This window comes from Macrotis lagotis, chromosome X (assembly GCF_037893015.1).
Source record: "Macrotis lagotis isolate mMagLag1 chromosome X, bilby.v1.9.chrom.fasta, whole genome shotgun sequence".
NCBI lineage: Eukaryota > Metazoa > Chordata > Mammalia > Peramelemorphia > Peramelidae > Macrotis > Macrotis lagotis.
This window is the reverse complement of record NC_133666.1, coordinates 77,849,679-77,875,488: the sequence shown is the minus strand read 5'-3', so window position 1 is coordinate 77,875,488 and position 25,810 is coordinate 77,849,679. Positions and strand designations below refer to the sequence as shown.

General features: G+C 54.2%; 3 protein-coding genes across 13 annotated transcripts in view; all 3 read left to right on the top strand.

Annotated features, from left to right (window-relative positions):
• HUWE1 (HECT, UBA and WWE domain containing E3 ubiquitin protein ligase 1) overlaps positions 1–4,355 on the top strand; it is a 122,331-nt gene extending 117,976 nt beyond the window's left edge. For all 9 annotated transcript variants that reach the window (XM_074201727.1, XM_074201728.1, XM_074201730.1 and 6 more), the window contains 6 exons: positions 284–571; positions 664–769; positions 1,286–1,403; positions 1,675–1,856; positions 3,517–3,707; positions 3,813–4,355. In XM_074201727.1, the coding sequence (XP_074057828.1) occupies positions 284–571; positions 664–769; positions 1,286–1,403; positions 1,675–1,856; positions 3,517–3,707; positions 3,813–3,915 (988 nt within the window). In that variant the 3' untranslated portion in view covers positions 3,916–4,355. The remainder of the gene's footprint in view (positions 1–283; positions 572–663; positions 770–1,285; positions 1,404–1,674; positions 1,857–3,516; positions 3,708–3,812) is intronic.
• A 1,115-nt stretch (positions 4,356–5,470) lies between these two features.
• Positions 5,471–15,703, top strand: LOC141497952 (Golgi-associated RAB2B interactor protein 3-like). Of its 3 annotated transcripts, none has more exons than XM_074200837.1 (7): positions 5,471–5,698; positions 11,965–12,144; positions 12,534–12,742; positions 13,137–13,392; positions 13,949–14,811; positions 15,152–15,198; positions 15,297–15,703. In XM_074200837.1, the coding sequence occupies exons 1-7, from the start codon at positions 5,507–5,509 to the stop codon at positions 15,587–15,589; spliced, it is 2,040 nt and encodes a 679-aa protein (XP_074056938.1). In that variant the 5' UTR covers positions 5,471–5,506; the 3' UTR covers positions 15,590–15,703. The 3 variants fall into 3 exon arrangements, with proteins under 3 accessions (XP_074056938.1, XP_074056939.1, XP_074056940.1); XM_074200839.1 differs by having other exon boundaries at positions 5,616–5,698; positions 12,023–12,144; XM_074200838.1 differs by lacking the exon at positions 11,965–12,144.
• Positions 15,704–15,755: 52 nt separating this feature from the next.
• On the top strand, positions 15,756–24,308 carry LOC141497954 (uncharacterized). Its single transcript, XM_074200840.1, has 12 exons — positions 15,756–16,082; positions 16,360–16,534; positions 17,502–17,731; positions 18,232–18,377; positions 18,511–20,383; positions 20,469–20,640; positions 20,867–21,135; positions 21,413–21,546; positions 21,626–21,854; positions 22,014–22,149; positions 22,438–22,685; positions 23,514–24,308. The coding sequence occupies exons 1-12, from the start codon at positions 16,019–16,021 to the stop codon at positions 24,047–24,049; spliced, it is 4,212 nt and encodes a 1,403-aa protein (XP_074056941.1). The 5' UTR covers positions 15,756–16,018; the 3' UTR covers positions 24,050–24,308.
• Positions 24,309–25,810: the final 1,502 nt, after the last annotated feature.

The window sequence follows — 25,810 nt, the reverse complement described above, 5'->3', positions numbered from 1 at the left end:
CTAGATCCGGGATGTCCAACCTTTTAGCTCTTCCAGGCAGGCCTCATTGCCCACAAAAACTCCTCAAGGGCCACATAAAACAGCATTCAGTGCCCATTCATAATTACAATGCACACCATACCACCAATGAGCACAATGAGCTCTAAATCCTATAATCACCAAATAGTGGGGGGGGGGGAGCAGGATTGGAAACTTTTTCTGGGGAACCTCTAGGCTGTGATAACAAATCTTGATGATGGGAAGGAGTACTAATAGGATTCCCATACCATTTTCCCCACACCAGGTACATAGTATTTGAAGGAGAAGAAGGCCAGGATGCTGGGGGCCTCCTCCGAGAGTGGTACATGATCATCTCCAGAGAGATGTTTAACCCCATGTATGCCTTGTTCCGGACTTCACCCGGTGACCGGGTCACCTACACCATCAATCCCTCCTCCCACTGCAATCCTAACCATCTCAGCTACTTCAAATTTGTTGGGCGCATTGTGGCCAAGGCTGTCTATGATAACCGACTCCTAGAATGCTACTTCACCAGATCTTTCTACAAGCATATCCTGGGCAAGTCAGTTCGGTGAGGAAATAAGGCATCCTGCCTCGGGCCTTGCTACCCTGTCCCCCATCTCCTCTCGCCCTGTTTTCATAGTGGGTTGTGCTTGTCTTTAGGTACACAGATATGGAAAGTGAGGACTACCACTTTTACCAGGGCCTGGTTTACTTGCTGGAAAATGATGTTTCCACTCTTGGCTATGACCTCACTTTCAGCACTGAGGTAACTGGGTGGAAAGATGCACTGGGATTGTTTTTGAACCCATGAGATCCCATATATGGGACATTTCCCCTTCTCCTCACCCATGGGCCCAGGCTTGTGATATAGGTAAACCGAGCTTCCTAGAGACAACTTAGGGAATGAACAAGCATTTCTGTAGCACCTACTATGTGCCAGGCCCTGTGCTAATAAGCTTTCTATCCTGGGAGGGAGGTACTGAGGAAACTTGAGGCAGCTAGGGCTTAAATAACTTGCCCCAGGCAAGTGTCTGAGGCTCGGTTTGAACTCTGGTGGTCCAGGCCTCTGTATACTGTGGCACCACCTAGATACCTCAAACAGAAACTGAGTTGTCCAGATCTTGGTCACTTGGAGTAAATCAAAACTCCAAAAAGCAAATGGTCTTTGAGCAGGGTGGAATGAGGGCATCCGGCCATCTGGACCAGGCACAAATCCATCTACTGGGGAGAAGGGGGTTTGGTGTTGGCTAATCCTGGTTGAGGTGGGTGGTCTTATTTTAAGGTTCAAGAGTTTGGAGTCTGTGAGGTTCGGGATCTCAAACCAAATGGAGCCAACATCTTGGTAACCGAGGAGAACAAAAAGGAATATGTGCACCTCGTGTGCCAGATGAGGATGACAGGTATTCCTTGGGCAGGAGTCGGGAGGTTCTTTGCACCTTGACTCCCTGACAAGATGGGAGGGTCACACATGCAAACACACATGCCATATCCTCAACCCTCTCAAAGTCCATCACTTCTTCCCTGAATTAGATCTAGACCCGACTCTTACCAACCCCTTTCCAGTTGAATTCAGCACTGGGGAATACCCAAAATGTGGAAACTGGGTTTCTCTCACAGTGAAAGGGATAGAGAAGCCTTCTAAGGAGACATTGGAACTTTTCTTTCCTACAGGCGCTATCCGAAAACAATTAGCAGCCTTCTTGGAGGGTTTCTATGAGATCATCCCCAAACGACTCATTTCCATCTTCACGGAGCAGGAACTGGAACTTCTCATCTCAGGACTGCCCACCATAGATATTGATGACCTAAAATCCAACACAGAGTATCACAAGTACCAGTCCAACTCCATCCAGGTGAGTAACTCCACGACAGGTGAACTGGCCCTCTTCATGGGCTCATTCCTTGGCAAGCTTTTCAAATCAGCCAATAGCATTAAAGATGGACAGGCAGGCTGACTAGGTGGCACAGTGGATAGAGCACCAGCCCTGGAGTCAGGAGGACCTGAGTTCAAATTTGGCCTCAGACACTTAATAATTACCTAGCTGTGTGGCCTTGGGCAAGCCACTTAACCCCATTTGCCTTGCAAAATCCTTAAAAAAGGTGGGGGGGGATGGACAGGAGTGAGCACAGCTAGGGAGCTGGAGGCTCCTATGGGAACTGAAAAGTTGAGCCTCCCTCACACAGAGCCATCTCTCTTGAATGACCAGAGAATCTTGAAAAGGAGCAGCACCACTTCTTTCGCTATAATGTTTGATATCTACGTTTTCTTTTGTGTAATGAGTCAACAACAGCACAGAATTGCCATTTGGGCAAGGATGTTAGCAGCACCTGGCCTGAAGACCCTCAGGTGTGGGGGTGGTTATTGACTTTGGGTCCTAGTTGGGTCAGAGCCACTTGGGAAGGGCCAGCTGTAGGTTTACATAGGTAGTGTGAAGAGACAGGAACAGACACAGTCCAGGTTCTCGGGCATTCATGTGCTAAATTGGAGATGAAATTCAGTATGTCCAAAGCTGAATTTGGCATCTTTGCCTTGGAAATCCTCCCCCTCCCTCTTACCTTCCCCTTTCTTTTCTCTTATCCTTCCCATGCCTTGGGCTCCCATCCTGGGAATCATCTTGGACCCTTTACTTTCTCTTGTCCCTCCCACATCCAGGCTGATAGCCAAGGCCTGTCCATTTCATCTCTGCACCATCTCTCTAATATGCCCCTTTCTCTGCTCTGACAGATCCTTATTCTCTCAGACCTGGACTGTTGCAGTAGCTGCTGCAGGGGAGGTGGGGTTCTGCTGTGCTTCGTTTTTCCATTTAGTCACCAGTGACTTTACAAAAGTGCAACTCTGAACATGTCACATACACACCCCCACCCCCACTCAGTAAACTCCTTTGTGCTCCCTATTGCTTCCAGGATCAAATACAAAATGCTCTGTTTAGCATTTAAAGCCCTCCATAACCTGGCTCCTCCCTTTTCAATCTTCTTACACCTTGTACTCTTTGATCCAGTGACCCTGGCCTCCTGGCTGTTCTACCACCAAGACCCACCATCTCTGGACTCGGGCATTTTTTTCTGGCTGTCCCTCATGCCTGCCTCATCTCTGCTTCCTGGCAAGTCCCACCTAAAGTCCCACCTTGTTCAGGAGGCCTTTCCCAACCCCTCTCAATTCTAGTGTCTTCCCTTACCTAATAATTTCTCATTTATCCTGTGTCTAGCTTGTTTGTATTTGTTTGCTTGTTGTCTCCCAGTTAGATTGTGAGCTCCTTGAGGGCAGGGGCTGTCCTTCTCCTTTTGTAGCCCTGTCCTATCCCCCCCCCCCTTCTGCATATAGTAGGCAATTGACAGTTGCTTATTGACTGAACTGAGAAAAAGCCAGGAGGTTATGATGAGGGACAGAATTTTAGCTGAGGCTTAAAGATGGGGAAGTGGGGCAAAATGTTTGGCCCCACACTGCATCAGGGCGTCTGTGCCAAAGAAGGCCCTAGGACTCACCAGCTCAGACCAGGTGTCTGTTCCCTTTAGATTCAGTGGTTCTGGAGAGCCCTCCGCTCTTTTGACCAGGCTGACCGTGCCAAGTTCCTCCAGTTTGTGACAGGCACCTCCAAGGTGCCTCTTCAGGGCTTTGCAGCACTTGAGGGCATGAATGGAATTCAGAAGTTCCAGATCCACCGAGATGACAGGTCCACAGACCGGTTGCCTTCAGCTCACACTTGGTGAGAATAGCAGCATGATATGGGGGGGGTGGGCGGGGATGAGGGACAGAATTGAATGAAAGTGTAGCGATCAATAATTGACTCACTCTTATCCCATCCTTGTAGTTTCAATCAGCTGGACCTGCCGGCCTATGAGAGCTATGAGAAGCTGCGCCATATGCTGCTGTTGGCTATCCAGGAGTGCTCAGAGGGCTTCGGGCTGGCTTAGCCCCAAAGGGCTGCTGTTGCCACCCTCTTACTTTTGTCTACTGTCAGACTTGGGGATGGGGAGAGGGAAAAAAGGAGGGGGAACCCTTACACACAAAACCCCACAAAAACATTTTACAAACCAGTTAATCAACCAACAGCCCAACCCTTTGTCCTACCCCTTCCCCATTGAGAAAAGTGGAGAACCTTGGCGGCAGCTGCCCCCCAGCCCTGCACTCCCTTGGAAAATTCGCTGCGTTGAAACTTGAAACATTTGGATGGGGGAAGAAGCGGAAAAATTATATATATATATATATACATATATATATATTTTTGGTTCTGTTTGCATTTCTTAATTTGTGCTTGGAATGTGTTGGTGCGCACATTTAAAGAGTCCGCAGGAGGGCATCATCGGCCTCTCTGGCTCCAGGTGAGGGTTACAATAAAGAGTTCTTGGCAAGACCTCCTTCTCCCCAAGCCTGTTTCTTCTGCTTCTTTGCCACTAGCTGTGGAAGAAAGATTTCTTGAGCTTTCTAATTGAAAGATAATGACTTTCCTCAGGAGGAGAGGCTTCTGCTTTGGTCTGCCAAGGAAGCCTGAAGTGGAGTTTTCATTGTTCATGACTTCCACCTAGAAATAAGGAAGCTTGCATCCTAAAGTGATGGTTTAAGTATCAGCATATTAGTGTCATAGAAGGAGTTGGGCAGAGTTCTGTCCACCTAGTTTTCCAAAAAGTTTATGTAGAATTGGAACCCACTGCTACTTCAAAGTTTGATAGAATTCACTTGTCAATCCATCTGGCCCTAGAGATTTTTTTTTCTGAGGGAGTTCAGCAATGGCTGGTTGAATGTCTTTTTCTGCGATAGGGTTTTAAGTTTTTAATCTGGGCAACTTATCTTTTTGTAAGTATTCATCCATTTTACTTGGACTCTCAAAATTTATTGGCATAGAGTTAGAACTTTTCTTAAAAACAAAAAGTGAGGGGTGGCTAGGTGGCGCCCTAGAGTCAGGAATACTTGAGTTCAAATTCGGCCTCAGACAATAATTACCTAGTGCGCAAGTTTAAAATAATGGAACTCCCCGAAGTTGTTTAATGTTGCTGAGGTGGGAGATGGGAGAAAGGGGGAGGGAAGGTGGGCAAAAATTCCGAAAGTAGCCCCTAAGCTGCTCGGTCTTGGGGGTTACCTGGATGGGACAATGAGCAGCCGAGAGGATTGAGGGAATGGACTTTGCCCTGCCCCCGGCTCCGAAAGAACCCAGCAGTACAATAAAGCTTTATTAAAAAAGGTCGGGGCTAGAGGGTCGGCCGGCTATGCGCGTGCGTAATGAGTCCTTCATAGGGGCCACGTTCGTGGGAGGGCGCATGCGCGCGCGGGTCACTTTCCCTTCCGGGGGGAAGGTGACGATGAGGAGGCCCGGATGCAACTGGGTTTTGACCACAGGCTGGGGGGAGGGGCTGGCGTGGGTCATAGAGGGGGCGGGCCAGTGTCACAGAGGGTGGCACCTACGTGTGCTGCTGCTATAAAAGCTTTGAAACAAGGCCGCGGTCAGCAGGCCAGGCTGGGAAAGGAAAGGGCCAGACTGAGTCCTCCCCCTTCCCACCCTCTCCCCACATGCCCCCCCCCAAGGCCCCCACCGCGCACGCCTGCGCACACTCACACCCCAAGTCTGACCTCCTCAACCTGGCCTCGCGAGCTAGCCTGGGCCCGGAGCCGGGAGGAGGGCGGCAGCGCCACCCGCCCCGGTCAGTGGCCATGGACCTTCCCCAAGCCTTGTTTCGTGAGGTCGGCCTTGATGTAGAGGAGGTCAGTCAGGGCGATGGGGGCGGGGGCGGGGTCTTTTAGTCAACTCCGAGCTCAAGGGTGGGGGAAGAGGGGCGGCCGGAAGGGGCAGGGGGGCGGACCGGAAGGGCGGAAAGGGGGGCGGCCGGAAGGGGGACGGAAAGGGCGGCTGGCCAGAGGTGGGTCCAGGAAACTTCTTTAAGCTCTCAGCTTTCTTTGTTCTTTCTTCCCTGCATTTCCCGCTTGTTGGGTCCTGTGACGGCTGGCAACTGCTGCCACCTGCTGCCCGCGCCACCATCCGCTTGGCCGTCTGCTCCTCACTGTCTGATACCCACTCCCCCAATTCTTACCCTCCTGCTCTACCCCCTGTGCCTATTCCCCAATACCTACTCCCTCTGCTCTGCTATCTGATGCCCACTCCCCCAATGCCCACCCTCCCTCTGTTCTACCCTTGTGGCCCACTCCCTCAATGCCCACCCCCTCTATTCTACCCCATGTGCCCATTTCCCCAATGCCCACCCCCTCTGCTCTGCCACCTACTGTCCAATCCCAATGCCTACCACCTGATGCCCACCCATCCTGCTATGCCACCCGATGCCCACTCTCCCCATGCCCACCCTCTCTGCTCTGCCACCTGCTATCCAATCACCCAATGCCCACCCCCCGCACTACCACGTGATGCCCACCTCTCCTGCCCTGCCACCTGATGCCCATTTCCCCAATGCCTACCCCCTCCACTGCCACCTTATACCCTCTCCCTCAATGCCCATCCCTTCTGCTCTACCCCCTGCTGCCTACCCCCTCTGTTCTGCCACCTGATGCCCACCCCCTATAATTTGCCACCTAATGCCCACACCCCCTGCTTTGCCACTACTGTCCAATCTCCCAATGCTCCCCGCTCTGCCATCTGTTGTCCAATCACCCAATGCCTACCCCCCTGCACTGCCACCTGATGCCCACCCCTCCTGCTGATACCTGAAACCTACTCCCTCAATGCCCACCCCCCAATCTGCCACCTGATGCTCACCCCCCCTGCTCTGCCATCTGATGCCCACTCCCCCAATGCCCACCCACCTCTGTTCTACCACCTGATGTCCACTACCCCCTGCTCTGCCCACTGATGCCCACCCCCTCTGTTCTACCACCTGATGCCCACTCCCCCAATGTCTGCCTCCCTCTGCTCTGCCACCTGCTGTCCAATCCCCCATGCCCACCCCCTGCTCTGCCACCTGATGTCCATACCCCCAATGTCCACCCACCCATGCTCTGCCACCTGATGCTCTACCCCTGCTGCCAACTCCCCCAATGCCCACCCCTTCTGCTCTGCCATCTGATGCCCACTCCCCTAATTCCCACCCTCCTTCTCTACCCCCTGTGCCCACTCCCCCAATACCAACCCCCTCTGTCCACCCTCCCTCTGTTCTACCCCTGTGCCCACTCCCCAATGCCTATCTTCTCTCTGTTCTACCCCTGTGCCCACTCCCCAATGCCCACCCTCCCTCTGTTCTACCCCTGTGCCCATTCCCCCATGCCTACCACCCCCTGCTCTACCACCTGATGCCCACTCCCAATGCCCATCCCCCTCTGTTCTACCACTTGATACCCACCCACCCCTAATCTGCCACCTGATGCCCACCCCTTGCTTTGCCACTTGATGCCCACCCCTCTGCTCTGCCACCTGATGCCCACTCCCCCTGCTCTGTCACCCAATACCCACCCCTGCTCTGCCCCCTATGTCCAATCCCCCAATGCCCACCCCCTCTGCTCTGCCATCTGATGCACACTCCCCAATGCTCACCCCCTCCTATGCCACCTGATGCCCACCCTCTCTGCTCTATGCCCTGTGCCCACCCGTCTGTTCTACCACCTGATACCCATCACCCTCTGTTCTACCACCTGATGCCCACCCCCTCTTCTCTGTCACCTTATACCTACCCCTGCTCTGCCCCCAATGCCCACCCCCTCTACTCTGCCATCTGATGCCCAATGCCCACCCTCCTGCTCTACTCCATGTGCCTACTCCCCCAATGCCCATCCCCCTCTGCTCTACCACCTGATGCCCACCCACCCCTGCTCTGCCCCTATGTCCAATCCCCCAATGCCCACTCCCTCTGCTCTGCCATCTGATGCACACTCCCCCAATGCCCACCCCTCCTCTGCCACCTGATGCCCACCCTCTCTGCTCTACACCCCGTGCCCACCCCCTTGCTCTGCCACTTGCTATCCAATGCCCACCCCACCTGTGCTCTGCCACATGCTGCCCACCCTCCTCTGTTCTACCCCCTTCTGCCTACTCCCCTAATTCCCACTCTCTTCTCTTCTATTCTCTGCTGCCCACTTCCCCAATGCCCACCCCTTTTGCTCTGACACCCACCCCTTGCTTTGCCACCTGATGCCCACCCCCTCTGGTCTGCCACCTGGTGCCCACTCCCCCAATGCCCACCCCCCTCTGCTCTGCCATCTGATGCCCAATGCCCACCCTCCTGCTCTACTCCATGTGCCCACTCCCCCAATGCCCTTCCCCCTTTGCTCTGCCACCTGATGACCACCCACCCCTGCTCTGCCCCTATGTCCAATCCCCCAATGCCCACCCCCTCTGCTTTGCCATCTGATGCACACTCCTCAATGCAAACCCCCTCCTCTGCCACCTGATGCCCACCCTCTCTGCTCTACACCCCGTGCCCACCCCCTTGCTCTGCCACTTGCTATCCAATGCCCGCCCCACCTGTGCTCTGCCACATGCTGCCCACCCTCCTCTGTTCTACCTCCTGCTGCCTACTCCCCTAATTCCCACTCTCTTCTCTTCTATCCTCTGCTGCCCACTCCCCCAATGCCCACCCCCCTTTGCTCTGCCACCTGATGGGCACTTCCCCCTGCTTTGCCACCTGTTATCCAATGCCCACCCCCTCTGCTCTGCCCTCTGATGCCCACCCACCCCTGCTCTGCCCCTATGTCCAATCCCCCAATGCCCACCCCCTCTGCTCTGCCATCTGATGCACACTCCCCCAATGCCCACCCTTCCTCTGCCACCTGATGCCCACCCTCTCTGCTCTACACCCCGTGCCCACCCCCTTGCTCTGCCACTTGCTATCCAATGCCCGCCCCACCTGTGCTCTGCCACATGCTGCCCACCCTCCTCTGTTCTAACCCCTGCTGCCTACACCCCTAATTCCCACTCTCTTCTCTTCTATCCTCTGCTGCCCACTCGCCCAATGCCCACCCCCCTTTTGCTCTGCCACCTGATGGCCACTTCCCCCTGCTTTTCCACCTGTTATCCAATGCCCACCCCCTCTGCTCTGCCCTCTGATGCCCACCCACCCCTGCTCTGCCCCCTATGTCCAATCACCCAATGCCCACCCCCTCTGTTCTGCCATCTGATACTTACTCCCCAATGCCCCTCCCCCTCTGCTGTGCCACATGCTGCCCACCCTCCTCTGTTCTAACCCCTGCTTCCTACTCCCCTAATTCCCACTCTCTTCTCTTCTATCCTCTGCTGCCCACTTCCCCAATGCCCACCCCCTTTGCTCTGCCACTTGATGCCCATCCCCCTCTGCTCTGCCACCTGATACCCATCACCCTCTGATCTGCCACCTGGTGCCCATCCCCCTCTGCTCTGCCACTTGATACCCATCACCCTCTGTTCTACCACCTGATGCCCACCCTCTCTTCTCTGTCACCTTATACCCACCCCTGCTCTGCCCCCAATGCCCACCCCCTCTGCTCTGCCACCTGATGCCCACCCACCCCTGCTCTGCCCCTATGTCCAATCCCCCAATGCCCACCCCCTCTGCTCTGCCATCTGATGCACACTCCCCCAATGCCCACCCTCTCTGCTCTACACCCCGTGCCCACCCCCTTGCTCTGCCACTTGCTATCCAATGCCCGCCCCACCTGTGCTCTGCCACATGCTGCCCACCCTCCTCTGTTCTAACCCCTGCTGCCTACACCCCTAATTCCCACTCTCTTCTCTTCTATCCTCTGCTGCCCACTCACCCAATGCCCACCCCCCTTTTGCTCTGCCACCTGATGGCCACTTCCCCCTGCTTTTCCACCTGTTATCCAATGCCCACCCCCTCTGCTCTGCCCTCTGATGCCCACCCACCCCTGCTCTGCCCCCTATGTCCAATCACCCAATGCCCACCCCCTCTGTTCTGCCATCTGATACTTACTCCCCAATGCCCCTCCCCCTCTGCTGTGCCACATGCTGCCCACCCTCCTCTGTTCTAACCCCTGCTTCCTACTCCCCTAATTCCCACTCTCTTCTCTTCTATCCTCTGCTGCCCACTTCCCCAATGCCCACCCCCTTTGCTCTGCCACTTGATGCCCATCCCCCTCTGCTCTGCCACCTGATACCCATCACCCTCTGATCTGCCACCTGGTGCCCATCCCCCTCTGCTCTGCCACCTGATACCCATCACCCTCTGTTCTACCACCTGATGCCCACCCTCTCTTCTCTGTCACCTTATACCCACCCCTGCTCTGCCCCCAATGCCCACCCCCTCTGCTCTGCCACCTGATGCCCACCCACCCCTGCTCTGCCCCTATGTCCAATCCCCCAATGCCCACCCCCTCTGCTCTGCCATCTGATGCACACTCCCCCAATGCCCACCCCTCCTCTGCCACCTGATGCCCACCCTCTCTGCTCTACACCCCGTGCCCACCCCCTTGCTCTGCCACTTGCTATCCAATGCCCGCCCCACCTGTGCTCTGCCACATGCTGCCCACCCTCCTCTGTTCTAACCCCTGCTGCCTACACCCCTAATTCTCACTCTCTTCTCTTCTATCCTCTGCTGCCCACTCGCCCAATGCCCACCCCCCTTTTGCTCTGCCACCTGATGGCCACTTCCCCCTGCTTTTCCACCTGTTATCCAATGCCCACCCCCCTCTGCTCTGCCCTCTGATGCCCACCCACCCCTGCTCTGCCCCTATGTCCAATCCCCCAATGCCCACCCCCTCTGCTCTGCCATCTGATGCACACTCCCCCAATGCCCACCCTTCCTCTGCCACCTGATACCCACCCTCTCTACTCTACACCCCGTGCCCACCCCCTTGCTCTGCCACTTGCTATCCAATGCCCACCCCACCTGTGCTCTACCACATGCTGCCCACCCTCCTCTGTTCTACCCCCTGCTGCCTACTCCCCTAATTCCCACTCTCTTCTCTTCTATCCTCTGCTGCCCACTTCCCAATGCCCACCCCCTTTGCTCTGCCACCTGATGCCCACCCCTTGCTTTGCCACCTGATGCCCACCCCCTCTGCTCTGCCACCTGATACCCATCACCCTTTTCTACCACCTGATGCCCACCCCCTCTTCTCTGTCACCTGATACCCACCCCTGCTCTGCCCCCAATGCCCACCCCCTCTGCTCTGCCATCTGATGCCTACTCCCCCAATGCCCACCCTCCTGCTCTACTCCATGTGCCCACTCCCCCAATGCCCACCCCCTCTGCTCTTTTACTTGGTACCCACTGCCCCCTGCTCTGCCAACTGATGCCCATCTCCCTCTCTTCTACTACCTGATGCCCATCCCCTCTGTTCTGCCACCTGATGCTCCCTCCCCCAATGCCACCCCCTCTGCTTTTCCACCTGTTCCCTACTTCCCCTGCTCTGCCGCCTGATGCCCACCCCCTCTGTTCTACCACCTGATCCCTACCCCTTCTGCTCTGCCACCTGATGTCCAATCCCCAATGACCACCCTCCTTCTGCTTTACCCCTGTTCCCACTCCCCCAATGCCCACCCCCTCTACTCTACCACATGATGCCAACCCCTTCTGCTCTGCCACCTGCTGCCCACTCCCCCAATGCCCACCTCCTTCTGCTCTGCCACCTGCTGTCCAATCCCCCATGGCCACCCCTTCTGCTCTGCCCCTGATGCCCACCCCTGTGCCCACTCCCCCATGCCCACCCCCTCTGCTCTACCATCTGATGCCCACCCCCTGCTCTGCCACCTGATTCCCACTCCCTCAATCCACCCCCATCTGTTCTATCCCTGTGCCCACTACCCCAATGCCCACCCCTGTGCTCTGCAACCTGATGCCCACCCCCTGCTCTGCCACCTGCTCTCCAATGCCCACCCCCTTACTGTCCAATGCCCACACCCCCTGTGCTCTGCCACCTGATGCCTGCCCCCTTCTGCTCTACCCGCTGTGCCCACTCCCCCAATGCCTACCCCTGCTCTGTCACCTGATTCCCACTCCCCCAATGCCCATCCCCTCTGTTTTGCCACCTGCTTCCCACTCCCTGTCTGCTTGGCCACCACTGCTGTTTCCTGCTTGCAACTGTCGGTTCAGAAGAGAAAAAAGGGACTGTGGACCTCGAGTAGCGAGTCCCTGCTCCCTTACTATACAGCAAGCAGCAGGAGCCCCACGGGCATGTTCAACATGCCTATGGGAGAACTGCAGAAGCAGCTATACAAAGGAGAGTATGACGCCTTCAAGTACGCTCCGATGTTCGAGAGCAATTTCATTCAGGTATTGAGCCCAAGCCATCTCACCCCTTAGTCCCTAGCTTTGCTTGCTCACCCCATGTCTGGGTCCAGACTCCTCATATCTTGGTGGGCCACCCCCTGGTTCCCAACAGTAGGAACAGCAGCAGCAGTAAAGCAGCCAGGGTCATGAATCCCATATCTGCCCATGGGTACAAGGACAGATCTTGGCTTAGCAGGGGGAGGGGGCGAATTGCGTGTGCATGGAGAGAATTCCAGTTGAGAATGGGGCAGGTGGGGGGGGGGGGTCTCCATTATCAAGCAGGTAGGAGGGAGAGGTCTGAACTCCAATCCAGTCAGAAGAGGAAGATCAGCTCTTTTCAAACTGAACATCTGGACTCTTTCTCCCTCCCTTCCTTCCCACTACCCCTGCAGATCAGCAAGCGAGGGGAAGTGATAGACGTGCATAATCGTGTTCGCATGGTGACCGTGGGCATCGCATCCATCAGCCCCATTCTTCCCCTACCTGATGTCATGTTGCTAGCCCGGCCTATCACTTACATTGAAGATCAAGCCCCCCGGGAGCCCAAGTCCAAGGACAAAAAGCCCCAATCTCGGCCTTCAGACACCCTGGAGTTGACCAGGTGAGCCAGCCACCACACCTATCCTGTCCCTTACCAGAAAATCATTTCACCTGCTTGGCAACTTAGATGAGTATTTCCCATCCACTTCAGGTAATCTGAGCTTGTAAAGGTGCACCATGCCACACACACCAGGGGGAGGTGGGGGAGGGAAGCCAATATACTCAAGTCACACTTAAAGAATAATTGGATTAGGATCGAGGAATCTATAGAGGACTTCTGAATGGCAAAACCTTCTTAAGATCTCCAGTTTCCATGTATCCCCTGGAAAATAAGGTGTCGGTTCTGAACAGAGCCTATAACCCCAGTATGATGGAGAACCAGGCTATTCAGAGAATGGGAGGGGGGGAGGGAGAGGACTTTAGACAGACATCTTTCCTGGCCTGGGGGTCTACAGGCTACTCCCTTTGAAGTTTGTGAAGATTTCTGTCCATAACCGTGAAAAACAGCAGCTTAGGCTTAAGCTAGCCAGCGGGCGATCATTCTATCTCCAACTCTGCCCATCCTCTGATGCCCGGGAAGACCTCTTCTCCTACTGGGAGAAGCTCATCTACCTGCTGCGGCCACCTGTTGAAGGCTACAGCAGCACTCATGCCATGCCTGCTGGGGATGGTGTCGAAGTCCCCGATTTCATGACCAAGGATAAATCTCCTGTGAGTTGAGCCCCAGAAGTCCCCAGTGTTTGCCTGGCCCCACCTACCTCCAAAGAGACCTATCTAGATCACTCACTATGTTCTCTAAATTGCTCATGTTAGAAAATGGGGGGGTGGAGATAAGTAAATAATTCACAACTGGCCTTTGCCAAATCTTCTGGCTCTCTGATAGCAGTGCCCAATGATCACTTTTGAGAACTTGCCCCAAGTTGAAAGTCTAATCAGGGTTCTGTGCTAGGGTCCACAGAGAAAAAGCAAGGCCTTGATTCCCCACCTTCAACCCCAGCCAGGAAATGGGGGATTGAAGAGTGGAGAGAAGGGAAAGTTTGGAATGATGTGTTTTTTTAGGAAAGGGCCAGCCCTCTCCCAACCCCATACAACACTCACCAGAACACAGATACATGCATTACAGGAAATTTCTAGAGGCTTCTTCAGGTTCCTCCTGTGATTCTAATGGCCTAAGAGTAGGGCTCTTGACCATAGGCAATTTATGAGCTGCCCTTGACCGCACCTCTCACTGTCTTTCCTTCTCTGTTCCTCATCCTGTGGGCCCTAGTCCCAGGAGCCAACTCTACATAGTGAAGGGGAGCAGGATCAAGTGAGTATCAAGAGTCTTCACATGGTGCCCGATGTACCCAGTCAGGAGAAGATGGCAGAAGAGGAGGAAATCATGGCAGCTGCAGCTGGGGAAGACTTGTCTGAGAAGGACCTGGTGACTCCTCTCTGTACCATCCAAGGCATACCCAGCCTGTCCTCACCCAGTATACCATCTGTCCAAAGCATTGCAGTGGCAGCTGCTGCCAGCAGGGGTCATGCCACCAAGGCCATGGCTGGGACTGCCCCAATCACAGGGGTAGCCTTGGCAGGAGATCAGGGGCCTGGTTTAAGTATAGCCCTGACTGGGTCAGCAGCTGGACAGGTAACACAGAGTACATCTGATGGCAGTGTGAGTCTAATGCTGACTGGTACTGTCAGCAAGTCCCCAGACTCTGTGAGCATGGTCTCAGCTGATATTGCCAGTCTGACCCCCTTGGGCCACCTAAGCGTGATTTCTGAAGAAGCTGAGAGTATCACTGTTGCAGGCATGGGAGCCATCACCCCAATTAGGCCCAAGTCACCCTTTGTGTCAACCCTGCAGAATGAGGGCTCCATGAGCCAGCAAGATGGAAGTCAGAAGGTGGCCCTAACCAGCCCAAAGGCATCTAAAGGAGGGATATCAACCCGGAGGCGCTTCCGCCACAGAGAAGGCCGAGGCCACAAAGGGGCTGAGAAGGAAGGCACCGGCATCCAGAAAAGGTTAGCCCGACGGGTCTTAACGTCCAAGGACTCTCAGAAATCCAGTCACAGGCTCCTGGGAAGCCATCGAAGCCCATCTTCCTGCAAAACTGCCAGCCACAGCCCTCCCATAAAGGACTCCAGGTGAGGGGAATCACTGGGTAGCTATGTGTGCCCCCAAAAGACAGATCCTGACAGACCTGGGGATTTCTCATTGCCTAAACAGGACCAACCTCTCTTAGAAAAAGAGAATCTAGTAAACCAAATAGGAAGGAAGGCAGGAGAGGCCCCATGGTCTTCCCTTAAGACTTAGAAGCACTTACTCCCCCCAGTCTCTGACTTTCCAGTTTACAGTATCCACTCAGTCTTTCCTTTTTGGATCACTGGAACATTTACCAATCTCACTGGAGGCAGAAACAATTTCCTATTTATTCCCGTAGCTCTCATCAGTCAGTCTAACCTGAGCCATTTTCTTTGCCTGCAGAGGCTGTCACAATCCCGGGAAGAATACAAGCCCAGCCAACACACCTTGTAAGCCTGGTCAGCTGAGGAAGGGAGTGGGGAGGCAGCAAGGAGGGAGGGAGGGAGGGAACCGTGGACACTGAACTCTCTTCATCTCCCCATCCCAGCCACAGACTCAGCTAAGAAACCCAGCCGTATTGCTACCTTCTTGCACAGCTTCTCCTGCTCTAGCCAGAGCACCAGGAGCACCGCTGTCCTCACCGACGTGGGGGACAATTGGGGGACCTTCAAGAACTCAGTCAGTGAGATGGACATGAACACCATCCTGGAGAACAGAGAGAGTGCTGGGATGGACATGAAGACCTGCCCAGAGGTGATAGCTCTGGTGCAGGCAGAGGGGGAGCCAATCAGCCTGCCGATGGACTCACTGGGAGACACCCAAGGGTCTATGCTGACCTGAGTCTTGCACACCCTGAGGCTCTCTATTGGCCAAGTGCTTATCCCACCCCCCACTCCCCCAAGACACAGTGAAAAGCCGGTATGCTTGCATATTAAAGGATCATGTTTAGCCCCATGGTTGTCTGATTGTTCATCCTTTAAGCCCTGGACAGATTATTCCCTTTGTTCCTTTGCCTTTCTCCTCCTCCTCCTCCTCCCTCTCCTCTTTCTCCATGTCTGTGGATGAAATGGGGGGGGGGGGTCAGGTGTAGCAGGAGCAGAAGTTGCTGCTAGCTAGGACAGTGACTGTTGACAGTGATGATGTCACAGTGGGAAGACCCTTTAACCTCAAAGGTTCCACAAGCCAACTCCAAAGTCGGCAGAGTTTGCGCATTGTCACTGAGGACGCCATCCCAGGGCACCACGCCCAGCTGTGGACAGGAACAGGGTGATGAGAGCCCTTCTTGGCCCCTGTAGCCTGAGCCTGGTTCTCTCCTGGGCTGCTGCTGCTGCCTGTAAGTCACAGGATCCCCAGCATAAAGCAGTAAAGGGGGAGACACAGCTGAAGTCTCCTAGTTTCTCTTTGTCCTAAGCCTGGCCACACTCTCCCCTCTCTCTCCCCCCACTCTCCCTGGCCTCTTAGAACAGAACAGAACAAGAAGTGTATTCAGGGAGATGATATTGGAGAGGGGGGAGGAGGTGAAGGAGGAGGGAGTCTGTCTGTCTTGGGATGAGTTTGGACTCTGCTTCACAGACCACATTCCACCTTCTTCATCCCTCCCACATATATAGTCTTCAGTCCTCAGGAGTCAAAGCAAGTCTGGGAGATCCTAAGAAGGCCAAGAAGCAACCAGGTTGAAGGCAGCAACAAGGAGGTGCCATGGCTGGTGTCTGTGGCTGGGGTCTGCCAAGGAGTGGTTCTGAACCGCTGGTGGGTCCTCTCGACTGCAAGCTGTCTGAGAAATGTGTATGTGTCCAAGGAAGAAGGCTGAGTGATTTGACAGGATGGGAATAGGGATAGATTAGCTCGATCCTTAGGAGGAGGAGGGGATGTGCACAGGAAGGGAACTGGGCCGGGAGTCCAAATCAAACTCACTGACTTTCCAGTTTACAATATCCACTCAATCTTTCCTTCTTGGATCATTGGAATATTTACCAGTTTCCCAAATCCCCATTCACCTCACTTGGATCATGAGGCCTGTCGAGTACATTTTATTTTATTTTTTTTTTCAGATTTTTTTTTTTTGCAAGGCAAACAGGGTTAAGTGGCTTGCCCAAGGCCACACAGCTAGGTCATTATGAAGTGTCTGAGACCAGATCTGAACCCAGGTCCTCCTGACTCCAGGGCCGGTGCTCTATCCACTGCACCACCTAGCCGCCCCTTCGAGTATATTTTAGATCATGTCTATGTTCTTCACGAGTGGGATTTGGGAAGACTCCCTCTCGATTCTAGGTGGGCTTCATTGGGAGTCTCCACTAGGAGTCTCCAAGGGTAGGATTCCTGTGTTCACCCTGGCCTCCTCTTGCTAACTCTACCTAATCTGGCTCTACACAATTCCTACATTGTCCTAACCAGATTGGCTTTTTCTCATTTATCTCCCATTTCCATGCCTTTGTAGTATGCCAGCTGGAATGCCCTTCTCCAACCCCTTCCCCCCACACACACACAAAGGTCTAGTTAATAAGTATTTATTTGATGGTTTGATGGACTTCTTTGAATAAGTTACTGTGGGGGAAACCAGGTGACACAGTGGATAGAGCACCGGCTCTGGAGTCAGGAGGACCTGGGTTCAGATCCGGCCTCAGACAATAATTACCTAGCTGTGTGGCCCTGGGCAAGCCAGTTAACCCCATTGACCTTGCAAAAACCTAAAAAAATAAAAAAATAAGTCACTGTGCTGGGACCTGCATGTGCCTCTCATTACCCTTCTCAGAAATCTAGGCCTCCTGCCAGTGAGGGGCTCAGAGACCTGGCTCAATGGTTCCTGGATCTGCCTGCATCCCAACTTTGTGCCCCCAGACAAGAGTGACCTGGCCATGGTTCTCCTTCAGCAGCCAGCCAGACTGGCTTGGGGTCACGTGCAAGTGGCCCGAGACAGTAGCGAGGCTATACAAAACTGCCCCTTCTGTGGACATCGGCCATGCCAGCTCTACCAGCATCAGAGTAAGTCTCTTAAGGTGACCTTCCATGTTAGATCCACCAAATGCACACTAACCCATTGATGTCCAGGGCCCCAGCTCATCTCTTCCGTGACAACAGGAGGTGTAATTTCAATGTATTTCCTTGTTCTTCCCACTGGGCCACCTCTTGGCAATCTTTCCCTCCCATTCCAGCCCTCCTTCTCCTCAATGACCCTGCCGAGAACTGGGCCAGGAGTCCAAATCAAACTCACTGACTTTCCAGTTTACAATATCCACTCAATCTTTCCTTCTTAGATCATTGGAACATTTACCAGTTTCCCAAATCCCTATTCACCCCCCCTCATTCTTCCAAGATGACTTGACCAGGGGCTCAGCAGTCAGGAAAACCTGGGGGGTGGGGGGGTTCCCTGTTTGAACACTGCTGAGATTTCTTGTTAGGAGGGACACCAGGAGTCAGGGACAAAACAGGCTTGAGGGAGACCAGCACTCTGCTTCACACTTGCTTCCCGTTTTCTCTTCCAGACCCCCGAGAGCCTGGACTCAAGCCAGCCAAGAGGATGATGGTGAAACTCCTGGGGCCCTGGGCTTGCCATCACTCAGCAATTCATTCTCCAGAGACTGAGAGTCTTTGCATCTGGAGTGATCCCTGGCCAGGCCCGGACTGTTCGGTACACACGGACCCTGGGTACAGGGGAAGGGCGCCCTCATCTCCCAGAGAAAGCCAGGAGTCATCCACTCTCACCTCCCACTAACACCCAACTGGAAGAGAAGTCATTCCTCCCCCATCTCTGTCCCCTTCAGGTACAGCCTGGCAGCCCGGTCTTCTGCTGTTTCAAGAATCACTGGGAACTCGTGGGTCTGATCAGTGAGCCCGCGAAGTCCTGCCGTGTTCCTGTTCTTGCTGTCCGCACAGCACCATACCTCAGCTGGATGGATGCCGTAGTCCAGGCCTCCCAGAAGCCACCTCTGAGCTTGCCCTGCAGCCTGCCTCCACTGAGCCAGCCGAACTATAGGCCCATTGCTGGCTTGAGGGCAGAAGCTAGCAGCACAGACAGCTCCACACAGGCCCAGCTTGAGGCCCTGGGGCTTGGGGGTGGCAGGATGAATAAGCAGCTTCCTCTGGCTGGACGGCTGACCCCTGGTGCCAGCCTATCCCTAGCTGTACCTCCTGTGGGAGTTCTGCCAGCCTACAGTGCCAGAGCTCTGACCTCCCAAACTGGGAATGCCATTGGAGAGCTCCAGTCACAGATGTCGTGGGACGAAATCAGGCCTCCTCAGCCTGGCAGGGATCTAACCCGAATTCAGTCCCACTCAACTCGTGACAAAGCCAGATCTCAGCCTCAGCAGGATGAACATCCAACTGGCCCTAAGCCACCAGAAGCTGTTGACACAGCCCAGGCCCTTGCTCCCTTGGATATTAGTCAAGTTGGCGATCCGAGCAGGCTGAAGCCTCAGTCAGCCCCCAAGGTAGTTGGGCCCCAGACTCACTTGAGTGCCAATAAAGTTGGACGCCAGACTCGACAGGTCAAGAAGCCAGCTGGATCCCAGGCCACACAGCCAGCCCATGATGCCAGGGACCCCTGGACTCTCTGGTGGACTCTCTGGCAAAGTCCCCAGCAAACTCCCCTGGTGTCTGGAGGCCAGCCTCATCAGGCAGCTGAAACAGGCAGATCCCTGAGGGTTTCTCAGGCAGCTGACCCCAGACCCCAAACTCAGCCAGCTGCTGGATCTCAGATTCAGTCGGTGGCTGATGCCATTGGCCCCTGGGTTCTTCCCAAAACAAGTCTAGATAAAGTATGGCCTCCCCCAGAAATTCTCCCCAAGTCCCATACAGCTAGGCTTCAGGCTCAGTCAGCATCTGAGAGCACCCCTAAAGCCAAAGTGGCCCAGCCTGTGACTCAGCTGGCCTCAGATACAGCAGGATCTTGGGGATGCCTCCAGACACAAGTGACCCAACAGCTGACTTGGCCAATGGCTGACATGACCGGGCCCCGGGTCCCGTCTCTGAACGAAATAGCTGGTCCTCAGCCTCAACACGTACCCGAGCCTGCTGCCAAACCCCCAACTCAGCCAGAGGCCAATCTGGCCAATATTACCATACCCCTGCCCCAGTTGGTGGTCAATGCAATTGGGTTCTCGGCTATGCCAACCCCAGCCAGCGATGCCATTGTCCCCTGGGCCAGCCCAGCTCCTGCCAGAGTGCTGGCACCCTCCATAGTACAGGAACTGGATCTGAGTTTCCTGCCAGGAACTCCCAGGGGTGCCCGGCTCCTGCCTTCCCCAGTTCCTTTTGACTACCCAGGCCCCTTCCTCTCCTCCAGATTTTTCCCTTCCTCCAAGTCCCTGACCTCTGAGCCCACTCAGCCTCAGCCTCCTCTCTTCTCGGGAGCCATGCAGGCACCAGCCTGGGATCTCTCCAGGGCCAAGGGCTGGCTGCCCCTCTCTTCCTTCTCACCCTCCTTTGCCTCTCCCCCCTCACTCTCCCCCATCTCCCAGCCTGTAGGAGCCTCTCAGCTCAGGGGTCCCATGTCTGACACCCACCACCAGCCCCAGCAGAATGAGATGCTGCCTCTCAGGGTCACCTTGGTGCAGTGTCGATTGGGCCTGGGTTGGAGGAGCAACTTCCAAGCTTTTTGGCTCTTCCAGACAGCCTTATCCTCCCAACAAGGGATAGGTGAGTGAGGTCATCCTTCGCTAGGAGCTCCAGAGGGCCCCTGGCCCCTGTCTGCTTAGTTTGGCCTGGCCTTCTTCCTTAACAGCTGAATGTGGCGTGCGTCCAGGCTTTGCAGCTCGGTGCCCCAACTGTTGGGAGGCAGAAGATGGTGAATTTCCCTGGGTGGTGTCACTGCAGTTCTCCCTGTCTCACTTCTGCTCGGGCTCCATCCTGAATGAGTGGTGGGTCCTGACCACTGCCAGCTGTGCCAACATCATGTGAGCATCCAGAGAAAGCCAAGTCTTGGCATGGTGGAGAAGGAGGAGGAGGAGGAGGAGGAGGAGGAGAAGGAGGAGGATGACGACTCTCAGCTGATTCCTTCCTATTGATGGAAGGGGGGAGGGGAGTCCAAGGGAGACACCTTCCCCTAACTGTGGGCCCACCACCACCACCACATGCATACACACATGTTCACATGCATACAGACTTTCCATCTGCCTATAGATGGAATTCAGAAACCCTGGCCCAGGTCCAGGCAGGGGTCATCGACCTAGAAGACCAGGTTCGGGCCCAACTTGTGAGCATCCACAGGGTCCTGCCACATTTTGGGATAGAAGGGCCCATGGGCCTGGGCCTGATCCTTCTCCGTGAGCCATTGCGTTTCCAGCCCAAGGTGCTGGCTGTCTGCCTTGAGGAGTTCACAAAGAAGCCATCAGCAAAGCCTCAGTTGCACCTCTATGATTGTTGGGTCCCTGGCTGGACCCTCATCAAAGGTGAGTCTTGAGCCAATGAAGGTGGGGCCCTGGCAAAGAGGCCAATGCCATCCAAGGTCTATCCTCAGACCAACAAGACCAATCCTGTCAATTTTCAAGTCATCTGGATAGTAAATGGTATAGTCAGGAATTGAAAGCAGATGCTTTGACTTTCTAAGCTAGGCCTTTGGCAATACTCCCATGCTACCCTAAGGGCTCAGGGTGACAGGACTCGGGGCAAGATGAAGAGGATTATGGCACCTCCAGCCTCATTCCCTTCCATGTCCATCCCATCCAGGGAACCTGGTCACAATGCAGAAGTGGCGACTGAACATGGTAGAGATCAGTAACTGTGCCCGCTATTGGCCCATCAAGGACTCGATGGCCTTCTGTGTGGAGGCCAAGAAGTTGATGGGCCAGAGTAGCTGCAAGGTGAGAAGTACCCCCAGCTGGCCCAAACTGCATCCCGGGCCCTCTCTCCCTCACCTCCTCCTTCTGTGCCCCCTGGTAGGGAGACCTGGGAGCCCCACTGATGTGCCGCCCAAAGCTACGTCCGGAGGAGACCCCCTGGGTACAAATGGGCGTCCTCACTGCTTTTGATGAGACCTGCCATCGGCCCTATGTCTTCAGTCACATCCGGCCCTTCATCTTTTGGCTCAGGGCCTCAACAAAGCCCCAGCACCCCCCTTGGGCCAGGCCTCCCCCAAGGCTCACCCTCTCTTTCCTGCCCAAGCCTGAAGGTAAGTGAGACTCTTTCCTCCCTCCCCTTAGAAGCCCTGGCCCTGGCCCTGGCCCTGGGGAAACACAAGTTCCAGGGGACAGGGTTTGGAAGGGTTTGGAAGGGTTAGGCTGAGATGATGGCTTGGCCCAAGTCCAGTCTCCCCCGTGCCCACCTCCAGCCCTGGTGAATCGGATCTCGCTGCGCTTTGCAATGCCCTGGCAAGCACTGATTGTGACCTGTGACAGCATAGTTTGTAGTGGATCCATCCTCAGCCCTTCTTGGGTCCTCACCTCAGCCCACTGCATCCGGGATATGTAAGCACTTAGCTGAGGGGAGGTTTGTGTTGCCATCATCCTTAGAGAAAAGAAAACTAAGGGGGTTCCATAGCAGAGCAGGGCATAAATGTAGTGGAGGGGGCGTCCTAGGAGGGAATTTGCTCCCCCATCCCTTAGAGGAGCTAAACAAACGTTAATGAGGCCACTGGCAAAGTGGAGGTGGAGGCACCAGATGTTTGTTCAACCCATTCAAGGTTGAGTAGGGTCGGATGAGGTCAGAAGAACCCTCAAGTGGGCCCATTGAGATCATTTCTTGCCCCATGACAGGAGGTCAGAGAACATGGTGGTGTTCCTGGGGCTGCCACAGCCTGGTGGCAACATGATAGCTTCACGGGTCTCCAGTGTTGTCCTGCATGAGCAGTACCAGGCAGTGAATGGGGTTCCCTGGAATGATCTGGCTCTCATCCTCCTGCAGAAGCCCCTTGGCCCAAGCCAACCCCTGGCCCCTGTGGGCCATGTCAATGACGTGACCAAAGCTGAGTGCTGGCTCATGGGACCCCGGGAACTCCAAGAGGGTGAGCTGTCCTCTGTTAGCAATGGTCTGTACCCAGCCTTTAGAAAGTTTTCTTTGAGATGCTTGGAAAATGAACTTGTATCCCTCCTCTTCTGGGCCTGGAGCATTCTTTGCATCACATTCCGATAGGAGGGAAGTAGAAAGAAAAGAGTTTGGGTTCGAAGCAGAATGAGTTAGTTATAGAGCCACAACGGACCCTAAAGAGCCTACCCTTCCACTTTACAGATGCTCAGAGAACTCACATGACTGGATGGGGGAGGGGAAAGGAGGGGGGAAGGCAGAAAGAGAGAAAGGGAGAAAGAAGGAAGGAGGCAGATAAGAGAGGGATGTGGGCAAAGGGGCTCTCCAGAGGGTGGCTTAAATGGATAACCCCTGAGAGCTGGTTCAAAAACAGAATGGGGGAGGGGGACAGGGAGGAGCCAGCAACAGCCTTAGAAAGTGTCTCCAACCAGAAGAGCCTGTTCCCATCTTCCCTCCATAGGGCCCGGGCCACATATGTGGAGGCAAGGGACAAAAGGGACTCAAAACTAGAGGAGTGGCAGGTTGAAGACTGAGAAGCCCACCAGTCCACCCCACTGCTTTCACCCTTTGTTCATAAATGCATATTGCAGAACATATACACAACTTCCCTTGTCCAAAGGGCCAAATGTATACGATGACCCTAGTCAAACTGGGACAAACCAGGCCAAACGGCTGCCCTCCTCAGCATTCAGCCCTCCTCCTCCCCCACTCCTGTTTCTTGTTTCTCACTCTAGCTTGATGCCGGTTCTATATCTGCTGGCACTGAAGCAATAGAACCAGGGACATTTATTCCCCCTACTGTTTGCAGGTGACACAGACCAGTATCAACAAGCCCTCCAGGTTCAGGTAAAGGATGCCTTGTCCTGTGCCCACCTCTTCCCTGGTGTTAGGAGCTCTGTGTTATGCCTCAGTCCCCAGTTGCCAGAATTCCAAATGGCTTTGGTGAGTAGCCCTGAGGCCTACCCCAGCTGGTCCATCCTCAGGATTGGGGGGGAGGGCAGGCCTAACATTGGAGGGGAGAGGCCTGAAATGTGCATGCCTCAGGGGACTGGGCTTGTGCTGCAGGATCTCGTGGGCCCTGGCAGTGCCCTGTTGTGCCGCTCAGGGGGCGTGAATGGAACCTGGAGGCAGATTGGACTTACCAGCATCAAGTCTCTTACCTTGCTCCTGGCCCCTTACTTCCCATGGATCTCCAAGACCTCTTCTGTCCAGACTGACCTCATCTTGTTCAATCAGTCAGTAGGGAAGTCTGTCTCTGTCATATCTGTGGCAGCAGCAGGGCCCAGGACCCCTCTTATCCTCTTTCCACTATTGACTCTATGGTTGGGGTCCCTCATAGTGTAGGGCTATTTCCCCAAGCCAGCTACTGCATTCATTCAGCCTCCCCTGGTCCTCACCTCCCATGGGGCTCACCCTGTCTCTACAGCCCAAATGGAGGTGGGACCATTAGAACTGGCTGGGAGGGAGGCCACTCCCCTTGCCCCCTGCCCCTTATCTCCTGTGAGAGGACACCTCTACCAGGAGGGCAGGGTCAATTGTGCCATAGACATACCACCTTTTCCACTCTAGACACCCCCCCTCTCCCACACCAAAAATAAATAATCATGCCCTCTGCAAAGTCCTCTTGGGAAATCGTATTTCTTGTGTGCTGATCCCAATGATTCAGGGGCCAGGAGTTACATAGAGCAAGTCCTTGCACCCAAAAGAGCTCAGTGTAATGGGCAGGTGAGCTGTACACAAACACATCCATGCCTCCATCACCCTCAATAATCGCCTTTTCATGGCCAAATTGAACAACCTCTTCTCCATCATCATACTTCCCACCCTGCCTCTCTCTAGTTCCCTCAAGGTACCTCTTAGGCTCTCTACTCCCTCTGTAATAGAGTCAGAATCTACTATGATTTCTCCACACGCCTACCCCTACCCCCTCCGTGAGTTAGGAAAGGTGACAAAGAAAGGACTTGATTGGCCCAGGCATGGGGCAAGGATCAAGCTGTTCCTGTTGACCTCTTTAACTGTCTTCTTGCCCACATTGAGCTGGGACTCCTCCTGGACCTGTTGTCTCAGTGCCACTCTACTTGACCAGATATATTTCTATTATGGAGAGAAGTAGGCTCAAAAAGTGGATGTCCAGTAGTTTTTTTTTAACTCAACTTTCCCAAAAGGGAACTTGTTAGCTTCCTCCTTAAAGCCTCCCTGTCTCTTACTTTCCATATTACTGTTAAGGACAATATCATCCTCCCAGCGCCTCATGCTCTCAATCTAAATGTCATCTTGAACTCCTTTTTAATCTACTCATACCCCCATATCCCTTACACTCCCTTCTTCTCTCTGACCCAACTGCCACCCTACTACAAGATCTCAGCACCTCATGCCTGGACTTCTCCAGTAGCTGCAGGGAAAAGAGGAGGGAGGGGAGGGTTCTACCTACCTCTCCTCTTCCCCACTTCAGTCTGTTCTCCATTCAATCACTAGTGATTTTCCCAAAGCACAGGTCTAACCATGCCACCCCCTTACTTATTAAACTCCAGTGGCTCCATAGTACTTCCTGGATCAAATACAAAACAGCAATAGTTCAAATGTGAGGAGATAAAGGTCTACCCTAGAGTAGTGACAGTTTGAAAGGGTTAGCCTTGGTCAGGAGTAAAGCCACTTCATCCTTCAAAACAGGGGTGAAGGAGAAGATGGGGGCACAAGACATCTGAGACCCTCCTCTGCATGGTCTTCAAATTGAACAAAAGCTACTGTATCCTGTTTAGAGTCTTTGCTGGTTGACCCCAACCATACTTGTACCTGGAAGCTTGGCCCCTCCTAATGGAGCCTCAGATGGCATTCAGCTTGTTTAGCAGCTCCATTGCACTGCAGGCTCTGTTTCTGTGTGTGTGTGTGTGTGTGTGTGTGTGTGTGTGTGTGTGTGTGTGTGTGTGTGTTGGGGGGGGTGATGGAGAAAAAGTTGTGGTGCCAAAAAACCCCAACCCCCAAATCAATTAGGATCAAATAGGAATTAGGATTACACAATCTTCCCTGTTCATGGAACCTTCCAGTCCATTTTAGCATAGTTTAGTTTCTACAGGACATGTTGAAAGAATTCACTTGCAATTGTAT

Bases quoted from the DNA above. Each gene is read 5' to 3' on its own strand.
- LOC141497954 (XM_074200840.1), top strand. From the start codon at position 16,019: ATGAGAGCCCTTCTTGGCCCCTGTAGCCTGAGCCTGGTTCTCTCCTGG. The intron at 20,641-20,866 runs GTGAGCATCCAG...ATCTGCCTATAG, and splicing joins GCCAGCTGTGCCAACATCAT to ATGGAATTCAGAAACCCTGG. The intron at 21,136-21,412 runs GTGAGTCTTGAG...CATCCCATCCAG, and splicing joins TGGCTGGACCCTCATCAAAG to GGAACCTGGTCACAATGCAG.
- LOC141497952 (XM_074200837.1), top strand. From the start codon at position 5,507: ATGCCCCCCCCCAAGGCCCCCACCGCGCACGCCTGCGCACACTCACAC. The intron at 12,145-12,533 runs GTATTGAGCCCA...CTACCCCTGCAG, and splicing joins TCGAGAGCAATTTCATTCAG to ATCAGCAAGCGAGGGGAAGT. The intron at 13,393-13,948 runs GTGAGTTGAGCC...TGTGGGCCCTAG, and splicing joins TGACCAAGGATAAATCTCCT to TCCCAGGAGCCAACTCTACA.